General features: G+C 41.6%; 1 protein-coding gene across 2 annotated transcripts in view; it reads left to right on the top strand.

The window, feature by feature from the left end:
• The window catches only part of NCBP1 (nuclear cap binding protein subunit 1), a gene marked incomplete at both ends in the record, with an annotated part of 30477 nt that overhangs the window by 8201 nt on the left and 1491 nt on the right, over positions 1-20785 (top strand). For both annotated transcript variants that reach the window (XM_079548690.1, XM_079548691.1), the window contains 11 exons: positions 1254-1317; positions 7338-7448; positions 9185-9249; positions 9843-9905; positions 11236-11310; positions 12930-13033; positions 13548-13670; positions 14896-14998; positions 15955-16048; positions 18491-18594; positions 18865-18979. In XM_079548690.1, coding sequence (XP_079404816.1) covers positions 1254-1317; positions 7338-7448; positions 9185-9249; positions 9843-9905; positions 11236-11310; positions 12930-13033; positions 13548-13670; positions 14896-14998; positions 15955-16048; positions 18491-18594; positions 18865-18979 — 1021 coding nt within the window. The remainder of the gene's footprint in view (positions 1-1253; positions 1318-7337; positions 7449-9184; positions 9250-9842; positions 9906-11235; positions 11311-12929; positions 13034-13547; positions 13671-14895; positions 14999-15954; positions 16049-18490; positions 18595-18864; positions 18980-20785) is intronic.

The raw sequence follows: 20785 nt of genomic DNA, 5'->3' as shown, positions 1-20785 counted from the left end.
GAGATTAAACGTTTCCTAGAGCATTTGATGAACTTGATTCACTACAGTTATCTGTATTGAAACTATTACCTGGAATACAGTGGGGCTGTAGTATTCTGATAGTGAAGAGTCCCCGTGATCCCAGGGTTGAAATGCTGTGACCCCTTGGGAAAGGAATTTGTTTATAATAAAGAATATGCTGCAAAAATTGATGGTGGTGCACCTAGCTCTTCATGTTCCCATTAAGCTCTGTGGAGAGTGTGCTCATATGATGCTTCCTAGAATTTTAGAGAAGCTGATTTGTTGAGTTGCGGTGAACCTTTAGTTAGTTCGTATATAGCTGGCATTCATGAAAGTGCTTTTGCTGCCTGCTCCTTGTTGCAGTCTTATTTTTGGGGTTATGTGGGAGAGGTAACTGAGCTAGCTCTGAGCAGTCATTAAGTGCCAACAGATTTCTTTTGTTTGAATTTGGAAGCGCCAGGAACCAACCAAGCCATGTTTCTTCCTTTCTGCTTGGGCGCACTCTGATGTGCGTAGTTGATAAGCAGGGTTGTTTGCCATGGGTAATTAACTGTCTGTGTCATACTCCTCTGTGAAAGCCACCAAAGTTGGCATAGTGTAAAAATGGTCAGAACCAATGTTTAATAGTATTCCGTGAAGTTATTTGCTTGCAGTTTTCTGAGTGTCTAGAATCGGGGTTGTTGCAGGTGCTGGAATAATCTGTTATTCCTCTGACAAAGTAAAAGAGGAAAGTTTAAAGTTGTAAATTTAACCTGAGGTAAAAATGAAATCAAGAAAATATCAGTTGCTTGTTGTGAAATAATGATAAACAATAATGAACTAGTTAAAAGAGAAGCTGTTTGAAGATTAAGAGTTTTTTATATAATCGGTTAGCTTTACAGTGCTTCCAAGTCATTGTGAATGTTTGTTTAGCTTTGGGCTTTTTCCTCTTCATGTGCACATGCCAGAATTGCAGATGTCTCTGAATCTACTCTGCTTAATAGTATAAAATTCAAACAAAGAGGAAGAGAAAATACATTCTTACAGCTCTTGAGTTTGGGCTGTGCTCATGTGCTCTTGTGCTGATTATTTTGTGTTATGTGTAGCAAGGGGCAGTCTTTGGATGGGATTTTGATTGATGTGTGCTGATTTTTTTTTTTTTTTTTGTGTGACTTCCTGCTGAGAATTAAACATTTCCTATGACTTTGTGAGTCAATCTTTACATTATGTTTGCTGCATTACACTGTGAACTAAATGTGTCTGTGCTTTTGCAGTGCTGCCCAGCTGCTGAGCTATCCAGGAAATAACAAGATACCCTTGAACTATCACATAGTAGAGGTATGCATTTTATAAGTCATCTCTTTTGTGGCTCTTTTTTTTGCTAATAAGAAGTCCCAATTAGCTTGATGATAAGTTCAGTTAATGTAGTTTCATTTGGGAGTCAACCAGAGCCTCGTTGAATGCAAGCAGTGCCTTTGTTTGGCAAGTTAAGTTATATGCAATACAATTGTTAATTTTATTCTGTTTGTTGGTACTTTTAACTTGGTGGGGAGAAGGGAAGCGTTGTTGAGTTTTGTTTGTTTTTCAGATTGACTTGTTGTCCGGGTCCTGAAAAGAGCTTGAAATGAAATAGTGGTTTGCTTCCTCCAGGGCACCTTTCATTGTAGACAGCGTATCAGAAAAACAGTACAGATTTTTCTCTTGCTGCCTACTTTCAGGAGTCTGTTTCCAGGATGCAGGGTTGTTCAAAACCTTGTTCATGTCATCTAAAGGCTCTACGAAGAACTAACTATACGTAGGAATTTTGTAGTTAATTATAATGATGAATATATCTTACATAGAAGATTGATATTTCATAAGGATGGGATTGAGAATTCCTGCTGGCACCAAAATGACAAATATTCTAAGTGCTGTTGTGTTACTTGTGGTCATGTTGTCCTTTTTGTAGTTTTGATTTCATAAGAGAGAAATCTTCATGCTGGCAGCAATTTTCTGCCTTAACATCAAGGTATCTTCAGTGGCCCTCTGTACCTTCAGGAACTGTGTGTGGCTGGGTGCTTTATGCTCACTTATATTTTACTGTCAGCAGTTGCAGTTCACAAATACATAAGTTAAACATCTTGGAAAGTCATTGATTTGAAAACTTGCAGAATGAGAATAAAAAAGGTCTGCATGGATGAAATGTCTGCACAGGAATGCAAGATTGGTGTATGAACTGTATGAATATAACTGTCAGAATACTCTCTTTTCTGCGATTTCCAGTTCTTCTAGAATTTTAATTTTATTGCCTATGACTGCAAATTTTCAATGAAATTCCAGAGGTTTTAAGGCTTAGCATGCATTTTGCAGACTTCTATAGAGTCTGCTCGTTATTATTCCTTTACAGGTTCTCTCTCAACATTTGGGTTAGTATTATGTTGCTTTCAACAACAGTTCAGCAGAATTTTCTCTTGACTTCTGTAGTACAGCACAGAACAGTAGAAATAATGTGTCTAATGAATACATGAAATTGTTATCTGAGATTCAGAAATCAGCACAGACAGAAGCCAATGTATGCTGCTCAGTACCTTCCCAAAATGGGCTTATTTTGGAGGGCCATGATGCTCCATGTTGCAGTCTGTCATGTCAAGCATGGAATGCTCTGTGCACAAAACTCTGAAACGTGTCACCTTTATCTCAGTAGTTTCTTATTCATGCTTATGTGGGTAATACTGGTGGCTGTGAGCAGGGCCACAGCATCACTAGGCTGTTGGACTAGTAGGACCTGTTGCACTTGTAAAGCTTTTGGTATACAACTTGGGCTTGACAAAGCTTATACGTTCAGGTTGTCAGTCTTGACCTTTCTTGTCACTCAGTTGTTTCCACAAAATATGGTATGACATGAAATGCTTTGCATGAATAATTGGTCATGAGCATGTGATGAATATCAGAACCACCATCTTAATCAGTATCTTTACCATATGTGTGTTAACAGTGTAATTGAATCACAGAATGGCTTGGGTTGGAAGGGACCTTAAAATGAACCAAGTTTCAACCTCCCTGCTGTGGAAGGATTGCCCCCCACCACCTCAGGCTGCCCTTTTTTGGTGGCCCTGAGCACCTCCAGGGATGGGGCAACCACAGTTTCTCTGGGCAGCTGTGCCAGGGCCTCACCGCCTTCTGAGAAACAATTGCCTCATAATTGTATTTGAACTACATTTCCTGTTTCAGTTTGAAACTGTTCTTCTTGTTCTACCGCTATCAGACCATGCAAAAGTTCTGTTTCCCTCCTGTTAATAAGCTTGCTTTAAGTACTGGAAGGCTGCATTGAGGCCTCCTTGAAGCCTTCTCTTTCCCAGGCTGACCAAGCCCACCTCCTTAGCCTTTCTTTACAAGAGAGTTGCTCTACCCATCTGATCTTCTTGAGCATAGAGGGACAATGCCTTCCCTCATCCTGCTGGCCACCCACCCTGTTTTGATGCAGCCCAGGATACAGCTGGCCTTCTGGTCTGCAAGGACATGCTGCTGCCTATGTCCAGCTTTTTGTCCACCCAAACCCTCACATCCTTCTCTGCAAGGCTGCTCTTGATAAGTTCCTCTCCCAGTCTGTATGCATATCTGGAATTGCCCTGGCCTGGGTGCAACACCTTTCTCTTGGCCTTGTTGAATCTCATTAGGTTCACATGCGCACACTTCTCAGCACTGTAAGGTCTCTCTGGATGGCATCCCTTCCTTCTGCTGCATCACCTGCACCACACAGCATAGTTCCATCTGTAAATTTGCTGAGAGTGCACCCAATCCCACTTTCTAGGTCACTGATCAAGATGTTGGAAAACAGTAGAAGTAGGATGGACCCCTGGGGGACACCAGTCACCAGCCTCTACCTGGACATAGACCTGCTGAACACAACCCTCTGGCTGCAAGCATCCAGTCAATTCTTTAACCACCCTTAAAATCTGTATCTCTAATTTAGAGATAAGGATGTGGTGTGTTGTCGCACCAGAGGAGGTTCAGGTTGCTTGTTAAGAAAAATCTTTCCTCAGAAAGGATGGTGAAGCATTGGAACAAACTACCCAGAAGGTGTTGGGTCACCATCCTTGGAGGTTTTTGAGAAACATGTAGATGCAGCATTGAGGGCTGTCATTTAGTAGGCATTGTGGTGATTGATTGACGGTTGGAATTGAGATTTCAGAAGTCTTCTCCAATCTTAATTGTTCTATGGACATGCCAAAGGCCTTGCAGAAGTTTAGGTAGATGACATCAGACATCACTTGCCTTTTGTTTGTCCACTGATGCTATCACTCCATCATAGAAGGTTGCCAGATTGGTCAGGCACAGTCAGCCTTGGTGAAGCTGTGTTTGCTGTCTCAGATCATCTCCTTCTTCTTTCAAGCATCTTAATATAGTTTCCAGGAGGATCTGTTCTTTGATCTTACCAGGCACGAAGGTGCGGCTTAATGGCCTGTAGTTTCCCAGGTCTTCTCTTCTGCCTTTCTTAAAAATAAGAGTGGTGTTTCCTTTCCTTCAATACCAGGGACTTCACCTGACAGCCATGACTTTTCAGATCTGATGGAGAGTGGCATGGCAGCACATCAGCCAGTTCCTTTAGGACTCCAGATGGATGTTGTTTAGCCCTGTAGACTTGTACAGGTTTCAGTCTCATCCAATGGTTTCAGACTTGCTCTCTGCTTTCATTGGGAGTGATTTTATTCCCTCAACCCCATTTAGAGGTTCAGGAACTTAGGAGATGTGGGAATCGTGACTGCCATCTGAAGTCTGAGACAAAGAACTTGAGTGCTGCAGCCTTCTCTGTGTCTGTTGTTGCCAGTTCTCCTATCTCATTTATCAGTAAGTACATGCTTCTTGGCCAGCCTCTTCCGACCAACAAGCCTGTAGAATCCTTTAATGTTATTTTTCACCTCACTCAACAAGGGATCTGTGCCTTCTGTGCCTTCTGTGCCCTGGCACTGCTGATCCTATCTCTGCATGTCTAGATGGCGTCCTTGTATTCTTCATAGACCATACATCCCTGCTTCCACTGCCTTTGTATTTCCTCTTTATTCCTCAGTTTGACCAGCAGGTTCTTGTTGAGCCATGCCAGTTTCCTGCCTTGTCTATTTGATTTCTTATGCTGAGGATGGAGAGTTCTTGTGCTCTCAGAAGGGTGTCTTTAAAGAGTTGCCACCTCTGTTGTATTCCTTTGTCCGTAACAACAGCTTTCTGGGGATCCCACCCAATAATTCTCTCAAGCAGATGAAATGTCACTCTCCTGAATGTCAGGGTCCATCTTCCTTAAAATTACAAAGTAGGACATGGTTGCTACAGCCCACACTGTCTCCAGACTTAACCTGCTTCATGATTTCAGCTGCGTCAGTGAGCACCAGGTTCAGTAATGCTTCACCCCCTGTTGGTCCGTCTAGTATCTGGACAAGCAAGTTGTCTTCAGCGCACTGCAGGAGTCTCCTGGCTTGCTTACAGCCCACCAAGTTGCTTTCCCAGCAGGCATCCAGGTGGTTGAAATGCCCTATCAGAATGAGATCCTGTGATCAGGATGCTTCTTGCAGACAAAGCAAGAAGACCTCATCATTGGCTCCTTGATCAGGGTGCCTGACCACCAGATGTCCCTTATTGGTATGGTCCCCAGAAGAACTCAGCCTCATCGTGGCTGTTTTTCAGAGTCAGCTCTTCACAGTCTGTCCATTTCTTGACATACAGTGCAGCTCCTTCCCCTCTCCTTCCTTGCCTGTCTTCTAAAAACTTTGCAGCCCTCAGCTGAAGTGTTTCTAGTTATGTGAGTTGTCTGACTACATTTCTGTGCTAGCAGTTAAGTCAGCTTTCTAATTGCACCATGGCATCATCTCCTCCTGTTTATTTCCCATGCTGCATGCATTGGTGTAGAGGCACTTCAAGCAGGCTATTGGCCATGTTACCTTGTAAGAGCACTGAGACAAATCTGAGGTTTTCCTTTGCTGCTTCCTAAAATGACAGTGTTTCTCTGTTAGTTAGAAGTACAAACCTTTCCCCCATCAGTTCTTATTTAAAGTTCTGTTAGCCCAGCCTATTTAAATTGTTGCCCCATCCTAGCAGTTGCATCCCATCCAATGTCAGCCTGCCCAATCTCTTGAAGGTGTGTCCAGAACCATAGAACCAGTAATCCTGAGCATGATACCATTCATGCAGCCAGTCACTGAAGGGGTCCTTTCGCTGCATCCTGCACAAGTCCCAGTCTCCAGCCAGGAAGAACAAGGGGAACAGTACCTGTGTTCCTGATATCCTGTGTATTCCTGATATTCCTATATCCCAAGGGAGGATCTCGTAGTTTTTTGTCATTTCCTTGTGGCTTCCTCATGTAACCTGTCTTGAAAGAGCAGCAGTGGATAGCAGTCCTCCATCTTTATCAGACCCAGAAGCTTTTTCCATGGAAAAGTTCTTCAGCTCCTTATAGTCTTGTTGTGATTCCAAGTCCATCCTCAGACTGTAGCATTTTCTCGTCAGTGTGTTTTCACGTGCTGTTTGTGAAACCTATAAATGGACAGTGATTTCTTGAACTAGTAAGAGCATTATCTACTGCTTACTCTTTGAAGCTTTAATTCCTCTGTGTTTATTCTGAAGCTTAAAGTTGTCAGTGAGGAAAATTACCAACTGAAATGAATCAAAGGTTCATGATTTTGAACTTCATTGAAATCTAGTTGAGAATGGCATGCAGACTAACCAGAAACTCAAACATGAGTGTTGCACAGTGGTGAATTCTTCATAGCCCTTAAGGATTGACACACTCCTATGAGCACACTTGAAAATAAAATATGAATGCTGTCTGCAGGATTGTTTTTAGTTTTCTTAAAGGGATCCTCAGCCAAGGGGGTACAGGGCATATATTTCTATCAGGTGGAGTGGTGGTTATTATTTTCTGTTGCAGCTTGTGGCTATATTCATTTATTATTTTGTGTAAGAGAAAAGAGAATAGTGTGGAAAAGTACAGTCTAATTTTGATGTAAATCATCTTTCACATTATATGCTTAAGCTTCGCTTAGTGTGTTTAATGTTTACTATTTGATTGATAGAATCGGATCACTTCAGCTTTGTTTTGCCAACATCATTTGGTAACACTGCATTAGGGCAAAATACAGCTGAGTACACTTTCTGAGATGTATCATGTTTAATGCTGGGACTGTGTTGTGTTAGTACAGAACGGCGAAGGTGGTTTTAGAATGTTTTAATATGGTGTAGAGTTACCACTGTCTTTGTAAACTTTACCTTTTTCTCCTAGAACTTGAGCGTGACAGAATAATATTAGCCTATTTGGGTATGTGCTTGTTTAAGGCTGATGTTGCTGTTCTGAAGCTGACTGTGCTCTGATTCTATGCCTTCCTTTCCTACAGGTAATTTTTGCAGAGTTGTTTCAGCTTCCTTCTCCGCCACACATCGAGGTCATGTACACAACTCTGCTGATTGAACTGTGCAAACTTCAGCCTGGTTCTTTACCACAAGTTGTATCCTTTCTTTGCTTCTGGAGAGCATTTTTAAAATAGCCTTTATATCACTTGTTCTGTAGGTGAAGAAATAGCAATAAATATTGTCAGTAATCTATTTTACAGCTGCCACATGAGGCTTTGCTTGTAACACTTGCATGAAAGAAAAGCACAGCCCATGTAGCATGGGTCTAGTCTGCTGACTGAGCAAGACTCCTCAGATTTATGAACACTGCTCTGGTACTTCCTTTCGCCTTCCAAAGAATTGCTGTTAAAGTATCCTGTTAGGACTGGGTAATGTGTGGCTCCATTGCATATTGAAGGCTGAGAAGGAAAGGAAGGGACAGACTTAATCTATGCTTTTAGGAACTGTGTGAGCATTGCAGATGATTTTAAATGAACCTGCTCGAGTTCCCATTCAAGGGCTCTCAGTGGAAGCATTCAGAATGTCGGTAATAGACTGTCAGCTCAAATAAGAGTAGTTACATGCTGAGAAAGGCGATGTGACCCTAGCTCATTCTGTCTGCTAAATTGCTTCTATTCTATTGCAGTCTCGAATCGGGCTAGTTCATCATTTCACAACAAGCTACAGATTCTTGAGAAAACAGATGCTTATCCAGTGGTAACTTCATTCACAATTTTTTATTATATATCATGATATCACTACACAATCATAAAATTGTAGGGGTTGGAAGGGACCTCTGGAGTTCATCTAGTCCAGCCTCACTCTAAAGCATGTTTCCTACAGTAGTTTGCAAAGGAAAGCATCCAGGCAGGTTTTGAATGTCTCCAAAGGAGAATCCCCAGTCTCCTGGTCAGCCTGTTCCACAGTAAAGTTGGTTTTCCTCATATAGAACTACACTTGTGTTCCAGTTTGGGCCATTGCCCATTGTCCTGTCAGTGGGCACTGCTGAAAAAAGCCTGGCCCCATCTACTCAACACCCATCCTTCAGATAGTTACAAGCACTGATAAGATCCCTTCAGACTTCACTCGTCCAAGCTGAACAGTCCCATGTCTCAGCCTTTCCTCACACGGGCAATGCTCTGTGACACCAGTCATCCTCCACAGCAGTCTCTCTAGAAGATTTCTTTCTTCTTTTAACTGGAGAGCCCAGTACTGCATGCAGTATTCCAGATGCGACCTCACCAGGGCAGGAAAGGATCACCTCCCTCAAGAGTGATAACCACAGTCCTTGTAATGCACCCCAGGGTACCATTGGCCTTCTTGGCCACAAGGGCATATTGTTTGAAAATCGTGTAAATGCCAGTGTTTAGAGCTTGAATTGTTGCTGGAATTGTGGGGATCTCTGTGTAGAAGGCTTTTAATGTTAATAGGGATGCTGTAAAAACAACAAAGCCTTTGTTGGGCATAGCCAGCGTAGACGTAGTTTCCTGAGTTTTCAGTGATGATCAAAGGCTGTTTGTACATGAGTATCAAGAGCAGCATGTTAAGGTACAAGGAAGGGTTACAGAAGTACTTGGTTGTTATCTGTGCCTGCGCAGTTCCCTTGCATGAAGAGAATTCTAACTTTCTCTAGGAGCCAGCAGTCTCACAGCAGTGGAAGAAAAACAGTGTTAGAATGGAAAAAAAAACTTTCGGCTTCTTGTCTTCCTGTTCTTCCTCAATGGATTTGATTTACCTGCTTCTGGAATAGTCTGAGGGAGCTATCATTTATTTTCCATTCTATTCCAAAACTGAATGGAATTGCATTTGATTTATCTAGTGCTTTTCTGTTAACCTTAACAAAAAACTTCAGCTTGCACAAGCCACAGAAATGCTCTACATGCGTTTGGATACAATGAATACAACCTGTGTAGACAGGTAAATGTGTTTTTGAGGGATGGAAAATATTCTTCATAAATTCATAGTGCTCTTCGAAACAATTTTGGAGGGCTCTTGATTTGATTAATCTAGATAGAAGTTTGGGGGCTTGTGCCTTTTCTTCCTGAAACACTCCACTGGAGTGCTGATGAGAACTTACACGCATCCCAGCCTGGTGTAAGTTGCACGTTATTCTTCTGTCTTGTACTGTGCATGCTTCTCAGTGGTCTGGGAAGTGAAGTTGTGGTACATGCACCGTCCAGAGGTGGAGGAGAGTGGTGGCTTGATTGCAGGAGAGCTATTAATTACTCATCAAAAATGTAAAGCTGTGTATTCGCAGTAAGTTTGTTTTAATTGTGAACTTAGCATGTCATCTGTATGGAACAACAGAACATGACAGGCTCTCTATTTGTCCAAAATATCTAGTTTCTGATTCTAGTTTCTAGTTCTAGTTTCTGAACCTCGTCTTTTGACCTAAATGTAATGCTGTACTGCCTTTGACATATAGAATATGCTTACAAGAAAATCTCAAAGGAAAGTTTTTCTGCAGTTTCAGTATTTAATAGAGCTTCTTTTTTCTTCGTATGATGAAGATTCATTAACTGGTTTTCTCACCACTTGAGTAACTTCCAGTTCCGTTGGAGCTGGGAAGATTGGTAAGTTTCTCACATTTTAATACGCAACTCGTATTGCAGAAACCATAAACCTCCAGACTTAGCCCGAAAGTGTCACAGTATGCTGGCTGTACTAATTGCTTTCCTCTAACTTTTCAGAGATTTTTTTTTTTTTAATCTGCTCATCACCATTTAGAGGTAGATTGTCCTGCTAATCCTTTTAGTCTCTGTGTTGTCCCTGACTATTTTTGTGATAAATATCAAGCTAGTGTGAGTGTTCCCTAAAGAGAAGTAGAAACACAATTTCTTTGTTTTGTCTCATATTCTTGGTCAGTTATTGAACGGCTCCCTACCTTTAATGATTTGCCCTTGTGCTCTATGTGTCTGTATCCTGTACTCATTCTGTGATGTCGTGCTCTGTGCTACCCTAAACCTTCGATTTTCATCTTCATCTGTGAGATCTTTGAACCAGTTTTCCTCCTGCAAAATCTCAGTACCTGACTTTCCAGCAGAGCTGGCCCCGCTGTCCATTCTTATGCTAAATCTCCAACTCGCATTCCTGGCAGGAGCTCAGTGGTCTCCAACAATGCCTAACCACAGGCTTCCGTGGGATTTGTATTCCAGGCACTGTGCTGGCTGCCTGCTGCCTTTCTCATATACTGTATACTGTTGCTCCCTCTCCCACTAAAGCTGGAGTTACATCCTTAATACAGTCCCAACTTCTGTAGGTTGCTACCATATATGCTCTCCATGGCTGATCTGCCCAGCTGTCATGGAGAAATGTTCAGTAAGGTATTGTGGCATTACTGAAGTTTCATGTATTATCCTCACAGAGCTGTATGTTTCTGTTTAGTCTTAAGTAGAATGTTGCCTGACCCACTGGAGGTCTTTGTAGAACCAGTTTTTTCCTTGCATGGATGCTCCTTGATGGGAATGCTTGTGTGCTTTTTCTCACAAGCTGCTGTTTTTCACAAATCTTTTAACTATTTGAGATACTTCATAGCACTCTTGAAATGCATTTGAAATCAGCCAGAAACTCAAATTCCTGTGAGGAAGAAATAGACTATAAAATCACACAATGCTTTTTTCGTAGGGAGAAGGAAGGCAGAATAACCATAAGCACAAGTTAATGTAATCTGTTGTGGAAAGGAGAGCTACTTAAATACATCACATAAAGATGACTTTTCAAGATTACTGTTAGTAAGGATATAGTGATGAGCTGTCTCACTGTCTTAAGGATGTGTGGGCTGTAAAAGAGCGTCAGGCAGTCCAGCTGTGCTTAGACCATGATTGTTTTATATGTATCACACCAAGCCAGAAAGAGACTAAATGACACATTCTTTCCAACACCATCACCTCTGTTCTCTGATAGGTCAGATTGTCTTACTCAGGACCTTGAAAAGCCCAAACCCAAGTTTGTGAGAGAGGTGTTGGAAAAATGCATGCGGTAAGTGAAATCTGTAGATGGCTGTGCTCTCAGAAGAATGATCTTTGTTTCTGGTTGCTTCCACACTCCTTGCAATTTCTGTCTTACATGTCCTTGTAATTCCATTCTGAGTAAGAGACAAGTCCGTAGTTGGTATGATTTTATTCTGACTTACTTGTTGTAGAGCACTACTTCTAGCAGACGAGGAGAAACAGGTGAAGCACACAGTAATGAACTATCTGCCCTAATTATGCTTACATCTGTTTACATAGGGACATTCTTCGCCATGGGCATGGAGAGAAGTAGGGATCAGCCAGTAGTCCTGAGAAATATTTAGATTTCAAAGAAACGGGCAGAGCGTATCATTAGTTACTCTGAGAACTAAGAGTGGAATTCTAATTCTTGTGAGTCTCTTTGATGTCAGTAGTCCTTTTTTAAAAATATATATATATACTGAAGTAATCCAAAAGTACTGTCTCCTACTTTTATTATGTTGCCTACGATGTCAGAGGCAGACGGTGGTGGTATGGCAGTAGGGGTTGAACCTTCCTGTCAGTACTGCATTCCATGTTGTGGCCATGCAACAGATGGCAGTAGAGGGGCAGCCTGGCAAAATGGCGTCTGATAAGGAAGTGCACATGGAGCAAAGCGTGGCATTGAATTCCTTCGTGGGAAAAAGTGGCACCCACTATTGCTGAGGCTTGCTGAACGTAGACACGACAGTGGATATAAGCACAGAGGGGGCAGGTGGTGCATTTCAGCAGTGGTGACAGCAGTAGAGATCACCTCCACTGGTCTTGGTTTTAACAAGCGTGGCATTGCGGGCTCTTGTCCATCGCCAGTGAAAATGCAGAGCTCATGAGGTGACTATGCTGAAAAATTGTTTTTTGTAGGCGAGAATTTGCTCTGTCAAATAGCATTATTGTGCTTTTTGTATCTATTTCTATAAGAAACTACTAGGAGGCATTACTTTTCAGAGCAACCTACCTATTATTTAAAAACAAAAACAAAAACAAAAAAAAAACCCCTTGAACAAAAATCCCACAGAAGCCAACAAGAATACACTATCGGAATTCTTGAAATAGAGGGATAGGAGGTTCAGTAAAATGTTCAAAATCCCTGTGTTGTTCAGAATCTTAGATCAGTCTGTTTTGGAGTGAATTCAGTACAGACAAGTGTGATAGTAACATGCTGCAAAACTAATTCAAGTTTTCTGTTGTGTTTTTCCATTTCACCAAATTAATCCTTTGTAGGATTGATGGAAGCTGGGAAGTAAAATTGAGAGATATGTAGACATGAAGGCATTTAGTATTTTTTTTTTTCTCCTTTGACTGGGGCTTAGTAGTTGACTGGACTCTTGCTATTTTTCTGGATGGCTTCATAAGCTTTTGCATGAGACATCTACCAGACAGTCTCTTAATCTTTTCAAAAGCTGAATGGTGTGAGGATGAAGTCCCACTATCAAGATATTCAAGTAGCAAGCATCCATTAATAAGTTACTTAGATCTTACTCGTGAGCACTTTATTCAGTGCAACAGTATTTTCTTAACATGTGAAACTTAAATAGCAGGAAGCCATTGTAAAGGAATGACTTCAGAATTAATCCATTTCAATTCTACTGCTCTTAAACCTCTTTGCAGGCTCTCCTATCATCAGCGGATAATCGATATTGTTCCTGCAAGCTTTTCTGTCCTCAGTCCTGCAAATCCAGTGTGTATCTACAAGTATGGAGATGAAAGCAATAGTAAGTATTAAAGTCCATGAAGAGTCAAGTCAAAGTGCTTCAGAGCAAGGGAGCACGCCAGTATTTTGAATATGGTAGAACAGTAAAACATCCCACTGGTAATGGAGCACACAGAGACAGCAGAAGACATGAAGACTGAGGGAGGAAAAAGTAACTTCATACAACCAGTAATAAAAGGAGTAATGGACAGTCCTAAATGTGAAGGTTTCTTCATCCAAGATAAAATACGGGAAAAAAAGAAAGTATTGTATTTTAGGAAGTTGAGGGACATTATGTGGAGCTTTAAGATAGAAGGGTGATTTCTGGGCCTCAGCTCTAAAGATTCTGCCAAAAGTTTTGAATTTGACGTGAGGACAAGGAAACCTACTGAGCAGTTGTAGTAGAATAATGGACCGTGATGTTGGAACAACTAGTTATGTGCATCTGGGAAGTGTACTTGCTTCTTTGATAGGCAAACTTACATCAAAAGAGATTCAGTTCCTTAATATTTTTTTTTCGCTTTGCTGTTGTTTAGGGTCTCTTCCTGGATATACTGTGGCACTCTGTTTAACAATTGCAATTAAAAACAAGGCCAGTAATGATGAAATCTTCAGCATTTTAAAAGATGTGCCTAATCCAAATCAGGATGATGACGATGGTAAGGTATCTTCTGCTAGGTTTTGCAAGGCTCTATTTACTGTATACACTTCAGAGCTATGTGTGTGCTGGTTAGCCACATGTTGTGTTCTTCCTTCAAATAGTTGATTTGAAAAAGTTGATTTGAAAATATTAGCAAGCGAAAAGATGCACAATTGTTGGGCTTTGTTGTAAACGCATTATCTGCAGAAGCAGGCTCATTTCTTAACAGAGGTAACACAATGCTTGAGATGGGTTTTCTTGAGATTATTGACAGAGGCAGTGTGTTGGAATTTAGCATCTCCCTTGCTTTTACCAGCAGAGTTCGTTTCACGCTGCTTGTTTCACCCTGATAAAACCAGCACTTTTCCCCTAAGAGCTCCCCTTCTCTCAGACCAGTCCCAGAGCAGAGAAAATAGCCTGAATGCTGGCTGGTCTTCCATAGAAGATTCTCCTAAGATAGAAACACACAATGGGACTCCGCGTGGCTTCTTTTTTGATCTGTAGACACAGACAATATTGATTCCTGAAGCCTGCACGTTCTGGGGGGTGAGGAGTGCAGGAGTGAGCATTTCACATTTAAGTAAATGGAAGAAGTGATCCGCACAGTGAGTTCCAGTATTTCCACAGTGTAAGACAGTGCTCCTGTGGAAGCAGAGGACAATTGTAACCTGTTTTTTGGCATGCCACGTGTTTCCCAGTTTGCTTTAAGCTTCATGCAGCAATGACTGTTCTCCGACCTGCTTGTCTTCAGGTGCACGGGAGGAGATTTTGCACCGTTCACCTCTACTACCCATATTTGTTATGCACACTCCTTGGACTTTTCTCCCATATCAGAAAAGGCCATCCTCTGCATCCTAATCATTTTTAGCTTTCCCTCCCCACACCTACTCTCCTTTCTTCATGGTCTACCATGCCTTCATCTTGTTGCATACTTCTGCAGCTTCCTTGGTTGTCCTCTGCTGCTATCTGAGTGCTGTTATGTTATTCTATAGCAGTTGTGTCTCTGGTAGCTTCTTCACTGACCTGGAAATCTTTCTGTGTTTTTTCCTCAAGGCAAACTGGGAGTGTGATTATCTGCAACACGGATAGTGTTTAGTAAAATAAATACTAAATTGTTTGCTAGCACCTTTCTCTGCCTTGCATGGCCTTATTGCCAAATCTTTGCCTGAAATGAGTTAAAACCATCAGTTATCTCTACAGTTGATACTGTAAGCATTACATATAAAACTTTAAATAATTTGCAGATGAAGGATTTACTTTCAATCCTTTGAAAATAGAAGTCTTCGTTCAGACTCTGCTCCACCTTGCTGCAAAGTCTTTCAGCCACTCCTTCAGCGCCCTGGCAAAGTAAGTGTGACGTGCACTGTTTGAGGGTTGGCAGAACTGTTTAGTTCTGTAAATGAAACGATGGGAAAAAAAATGATCTGCAAGCTTCAGTAGTGCCTTAGGTACTTCTCAATGTAGTAGGACTCTGAGAGCCAGTGACACTCATAGTATATATACTGAAGGAACAGAAGTGTTGTAAATGTTAAGTGAAACATATGGATGGATGTAACAGACAGTTACACACTGAGTTTAATACTTTGTGCTTCAGAGATATTACACATCTATGACCTAGGAAGGCAGTAGTCAGATGCACTTTAATGAATTACTTTTCTGTTCCTCAGTGGAAGTATGTGGTTGATACAAAAACCTGCACCTGGAAGCCTTTTAGAGGCATGTTTACTATAAACTGTAGGTTGTAACCTGCAGCCAGTAGTGTAAGGGGCAGGCGGAGGTGAGTACACATCCATGGTGTTTTCACTGCTGCACACCAGCACTGGCAGCCATTAGGTCGTTCTCTGTAGTTCCAAAATGGTGAGTGGTGAATGCTGTGTGTTGTGTGAATGCTGTGTATGAGTAAGTTCGTTAAAACAGAGGCGTTAGCAGCATTTCCTTCAGAAGGGGCAGATTGGGTGTCTGAAGTTATGGAAACATGTCAAGAAGGTCTAAGGCTCTAAAAGCAGCACATTTTGCCCCAGCTGAGCACAGGAAGCATTTCTGCGTGCCTTGTACTTCTGGGTATATGAGAAATACAGTCCACCTTGCAGGAGGAGATTCACCACTGAGATTTAAGCTGCTTTTAGGAGTATATCTTTTTTAGCTCAATTGGTTGTATTTTCCTGTTAGTAGTTGTTCAGGAATAAAGCGGTATAAAGTCCCAAAACTTCCTCTTTTGGGCAATCTAAACCACTTACCTCATATCAGACACCCTTTTGACCTGAGCCCTGCTCCTTCACTGACTAATCTACGTCTGTTAAAAGGTTTCATGAAGTCTTCAAAACGCTTGCTGAAAGTGATGAGGGAAAACTCCATGTTTTGAGAGTTGTGTACGAGGTCTGGAAGAACCATCCACAGGTGAGGCACTGCAGTGTCAAGCACCACTTGAGTTTAAACTCTCTGAGGTCACACTGAATAAAGCATTTTAGTTTGCTTTATATCCTTCAAAACCTTCTTGACTTTCGTCTGATATAAAGGAAAGTTCAAATTCTATTTGCCATTATGAAACGCATTTAAAGGAAGGCTGGAGATAAAATATACACTACATGGCCGTTTATTTCTCAGTTACTTGTGGGAGAGCAAAGGCTGTGTCATTCTGGCTCGGGCTCATGCTATGCTGTTCGTCATGCAAGAGAACTTGTTGCTGTTCAGAATTGGAAAATGGTATTGATGCATGGAATTGAAATAAGATGTACATCTCTTAACAAAAGCAAGCCATGTTCTTAGAAATGGGGGAATTTGGTTGGTCTGTAGGCTTTCTCCACTTGCTAGCAAAATGTATGCAGTTATTCCACAGAGATCAGGTTGAAGTCGCTGTTGCATATGAGCAGAGCTGCAGTCAGTAACTGTTCAGAATGGAGCAGTCAGACTGCAGAGGCATGATTGCATTCATTCTTCAATCAGAGGTAATAGCACCCTGGAAGGCCTATGGAAAACACCTCAGCTGTTTAAACAGTTCCATTTCTTCACAGCAGTTGTTTTCTCCCTCAGCTGTCATTCTCCTAAACATAGAAATAAAAATGAGGAGCTCACACTGAATTTGCCCGCGTTAATTATGTGTTGCTTACTGATGTGCTTGAGTTACGGGGTACTGTAATAGAAAGGGCAGCACACCTCACAGCTACACTGTGAGACATTAAGAAATGGTTCCACTGTGGGCAGGGGATAATCCTTGCCTCTGCTGCTAAACCTATGGACTGCATTCCATGGTTCCTAGAGAAAATTTAGTGCCCAAAAGACAAGCGGCACCAGGTATAGATATCTTTCAAATACAGTTCTAGAAAATATATATATCTCAAAAAGTAGTGTTTTTTTTAAAGATATTAAATTTCTTGCCCAAAATACTGACCTTGAAAATGTGATGATTACAGTCTTGACCTACTTTTACTTTAATTGGATCAGAAGAAATTACATTACTGCAGTCTAATGTCCATATCCTTTTCCTCTTCGTTCCTTTGTACTGCAGTATGGCCAAGCTGAGATGGAGGCTTCAAAGTCATACTGAACAGTTCGGTTAGATTTTTATGAATAAATCAAAATTGCATTTTATAAATAAGTGCTGATGTTTTGAAGGCCTCGATCGTGGAACCTGAATTTCCTCTCCTGTAGGTACTATAGTTGAGACTTCTGCTTCTGCTCAGGTGCTTTCTTGTCTGTGTGTCCACAACATCTCTGGCACACAGGGCACTTGTGGACCCAGTTTCTTTGCAGTTCACCCTCCTCTGTCGTGAATGGGAACGCCTTCTGTTGTGCCTTATGCTATCAGTATTTTGAGGGCTGTGCTGCAGATGGTGATTTTTGGTAGTCGTTAGACTAGTTTAGTGTGGTTGTAGTGGTGCCTTCATGACAAGAAGTTTTAACACCAAGATGAGACGTTTTCCCCAAAATCCTAAGCTTGTTCCTTGGAAGATCAGGGGAAGTAATCAGAGATTCTTCTTGGCATTACAGGAAGACTCACGGAGCATAGGATGCTATCCTGGGATGTGAAAGTTGAGTCCTGAGTCTTCTGTATGATTCATTTGGTTATTTTAATTTCCCTTCCTTAAAAGGAGCTTTGTTACACTTCCTTATGTGCCGAAGGGTAGTTGTGAGGATAAATGCTTTGCAGGCTGTGGTTCTTAGACGTTGTGACATTCAAGCACATGAGTAACCAAGATAAGCCTTTTTTTTTTCTGAACAGCTTGTAACTGCTTTAGTCTGCAGCTCTTCTCCACAGTTGCCTTTTGGACTACTTGCAAAGCCCCTGGAATCGTGGCACTGCCTGCAGCAAGCACTTCACTACTGACTCTGTCCTAAAATGCAATAGAGCCTGCAGGAAAGTGGTTACTGCCATAACTGAAAATTACTGCATTTCAAGGAGAGTGTAGGCCAGCAGCTTCTCTGTCTTTATGGCCATGTGAGAGTTATGTATGCTCTGGTTTGAGTACCTTGATGTCATGTACATGGAGTTGTGTCTGTGCTGCTTCACTTTCAGCTTTGATGCTTATAATTATTGTTTTTAAGAGGAAGTTATGCTAATGAAGAACGATCCATTGCTTTCACGAGGAACGGAAGGAACTGTTGGTCAAAATAAAAGTACTTGCTTTATGTAGTCGATACTGATCCTTAGAGTAGCTTTAGGCTAGACAAACCAGATGTCATTTCTAGACAGCAGCGGTCTAAAGACTTTGAAATCACCCAGTAATACTGCTGTTGAGTTCATCAAACTGTTTCTGGTTTTATACAGGACTGGAGTACTACTTATGTTGCCCAAGACCTTATTTTGGTAGAAATGACTGTTTTGTCTTTCACAAAATATAGATGATCGCTGTGCTTGTGGACAAGATGATTCGGACACAAATTGTTGACTGTGCTGCAGTAGCAAACTGGATCTTCTCCTCAGAGCTTGCACATGATTTTACTAGGTAACACGTGGGCTTGTCTATGAATTAGTATTTTAAGTGAGCGGTTTACAGCTTAATCTCTCAAAAGCAATGCAAGGAAAGGGTATGCTTGACCTTTAGTCTTTTCTACTGAATGCATACTTTATCATTTTTCTGTCTGAGTTGGGATTGTGTTTATATGACAAGAATCCTTCTAGAACGTCGTTTTGCAGTTAGTCTCTGAACACGTCAAAGCGGAAGGATGCTGGAAAACATTCCTAGAGAAAGGCCTTACCTGAGTTGTGTGTTTAGGTTTTACATCTGGGAGATCTTGCATTCCACAATTCGTAAGATGAATAAGCATGTTCTGAAGATTCACAAAGAACTGGAGGACACAAAGGCAAGATTGGCCAGACAACACAAAAGAGTGAGTAGTTTGTTTGGCATTCTTAATTATTTTTTAAGTGAAGTTAGGCAAACCTGCATGCAGTCAAAATGATGCACAGCTGCTTTTGGGGCAGGGCAGAGTAAATATGCCTTACCAGGATGCACGTACCTGTACAAACGTGGTCATTCATGGCAGGAAGACAGCAAAACTGGATATGTGTTCTCAATCCGTGTTTCTGAAGGTAGCCATAACCTAAGAATTTAATAAAATCTGTAAGGGAATTAATGTGTCTGTGCTCTGTCCAAGCTTCCTTGCAGAAGTTTCTTTTCCAGTATTAGCATATCTTCCATTTGCATTCTCATCTGGATTCCATCACCTAACTGGGAGTAAGAACAGGTAAAAACTACGTATTTACAGTAAGTTCTGTTAAAGAGAACTCTTGTGGCTTCCATGCAGAAGTGCACGGAAACAGCTGTTTGCTATCGAAAAGTTGGCTGTTACTGTTCTTCTGATGGAGGCTGCTGGATTCTGACACTGGCACCTGTCGTCTCCTCTTCCAGGTTACTTTTCTGAGCACTTCTGTGTGACCTAAATTACTGTATGGAACAAACCGACGACCAGACCTCTGTTGTATTCTGTTGTCTGAGGTGGGATAGTGAAACGGGGTGAGAGTTTGCCTGTCTGCCAGCTGCTGGCACAGTGCTGTTGGCTGAGTGTAACGCTTGCTAGTGACAGAAGAAGTCAGTTTGAGAGCTGCAGAGAGCGAGTTTGCTAGTCAAGACTTGGTCTTTGAATGTAATTGCTTGCACAAAGTCTTCAACTTGTTCCAAAAATGGATTGTTTTTTAAGAAACTCACGCAAGTCACTCGTGCTTTCAGAGACATCTGCGGAGAGTCCACTGCCACCTTGCAGTCTGCCTCTGTCCGTTTGTCCCAGACCCTTTGTCTTGTTCCCCTCACTCCAAGCAACAGCTGTTACAGCTGTCTGCATCCTTGATCTACATTGATCAGCAGTTAATAAATGCCAGTAATTATTGAAGGCCTGGCCGCAGTCATTGATCTTACTGTGAGGCAAAGAGCTTCTCTGGCACGCCGAAACAAATACGTCAGTGTTTTTTGTGTCTGTTCTCATCTCTTGCTGCAGCCGTTTATTACTGAATACTTCAAATGAGTATTTTGCCAGGAAGAAGCATTTGTATGCAACAGTGAGTGGTCCTGCAGGCTGGTGCTCTGCTGCATCATCGTTCCTTTTAGAGGAAGTAAACCATCAGATTTTGATGTTCCCAGCATGAAGTGGATTGCCTTACTATGGAGGGAGTCCAAAGCTTCTCTTAGGTTGCACTCAGCATTTTAAGTTCAGGAAACCTTTGTAGATAGGGGGTAAAGGGAGGAAGCGAGGTCCTATAAAAAGAATACACTGAAACTCCCGTTGCTCTGGTCTTCCCATTTTTTGATGCTGGCGTGGAGCTGTTGCTATCTCCTGTTAACTAGTTTCATTTGCAATTTAATGCATAAGGCAAGACAAGTCCCTGCGTTTGTCACAAATTGTATATGCTCCTTTAAGACATACTTGAAGTTTTTAGCTGCTAATCTGGGGGCATTTTTACATGGAAACAATCAGGGAAGCAACATCTATATTTGAATGTAGTGTAATCTATCAGACTGTGTCCTGTATCCTATTTAATCTTGTCTTAAGGCCTTGCTATCTGAGATTGGAGGTTTGGCACCGCATTCTTGTGGTTATTTTATCTGCTTATTTTGTGAGGGGAGTTACTGCTTTACTCTGGAGGAGTGAGGTGTTTTGGTTTGTAGGCAGTGAGAAAACTACATCTTTTGGCTTTCATCC

This window comes from Tetrao urogallus, assembly GCF_951394365.1.
Source record: "Tetrao urogallus genome assembly, chromosome: Z".
Taxonomy (NCBI): domain Eukaryota; kingdom Metazoa; phylum Chordata; class Aves; order Galliformes; family Phasianidae; genus Tetrao; species Tetrao urogallus.
This window is presented reverse-complemented; position numbering and strand designations above follow the sequence as displayed.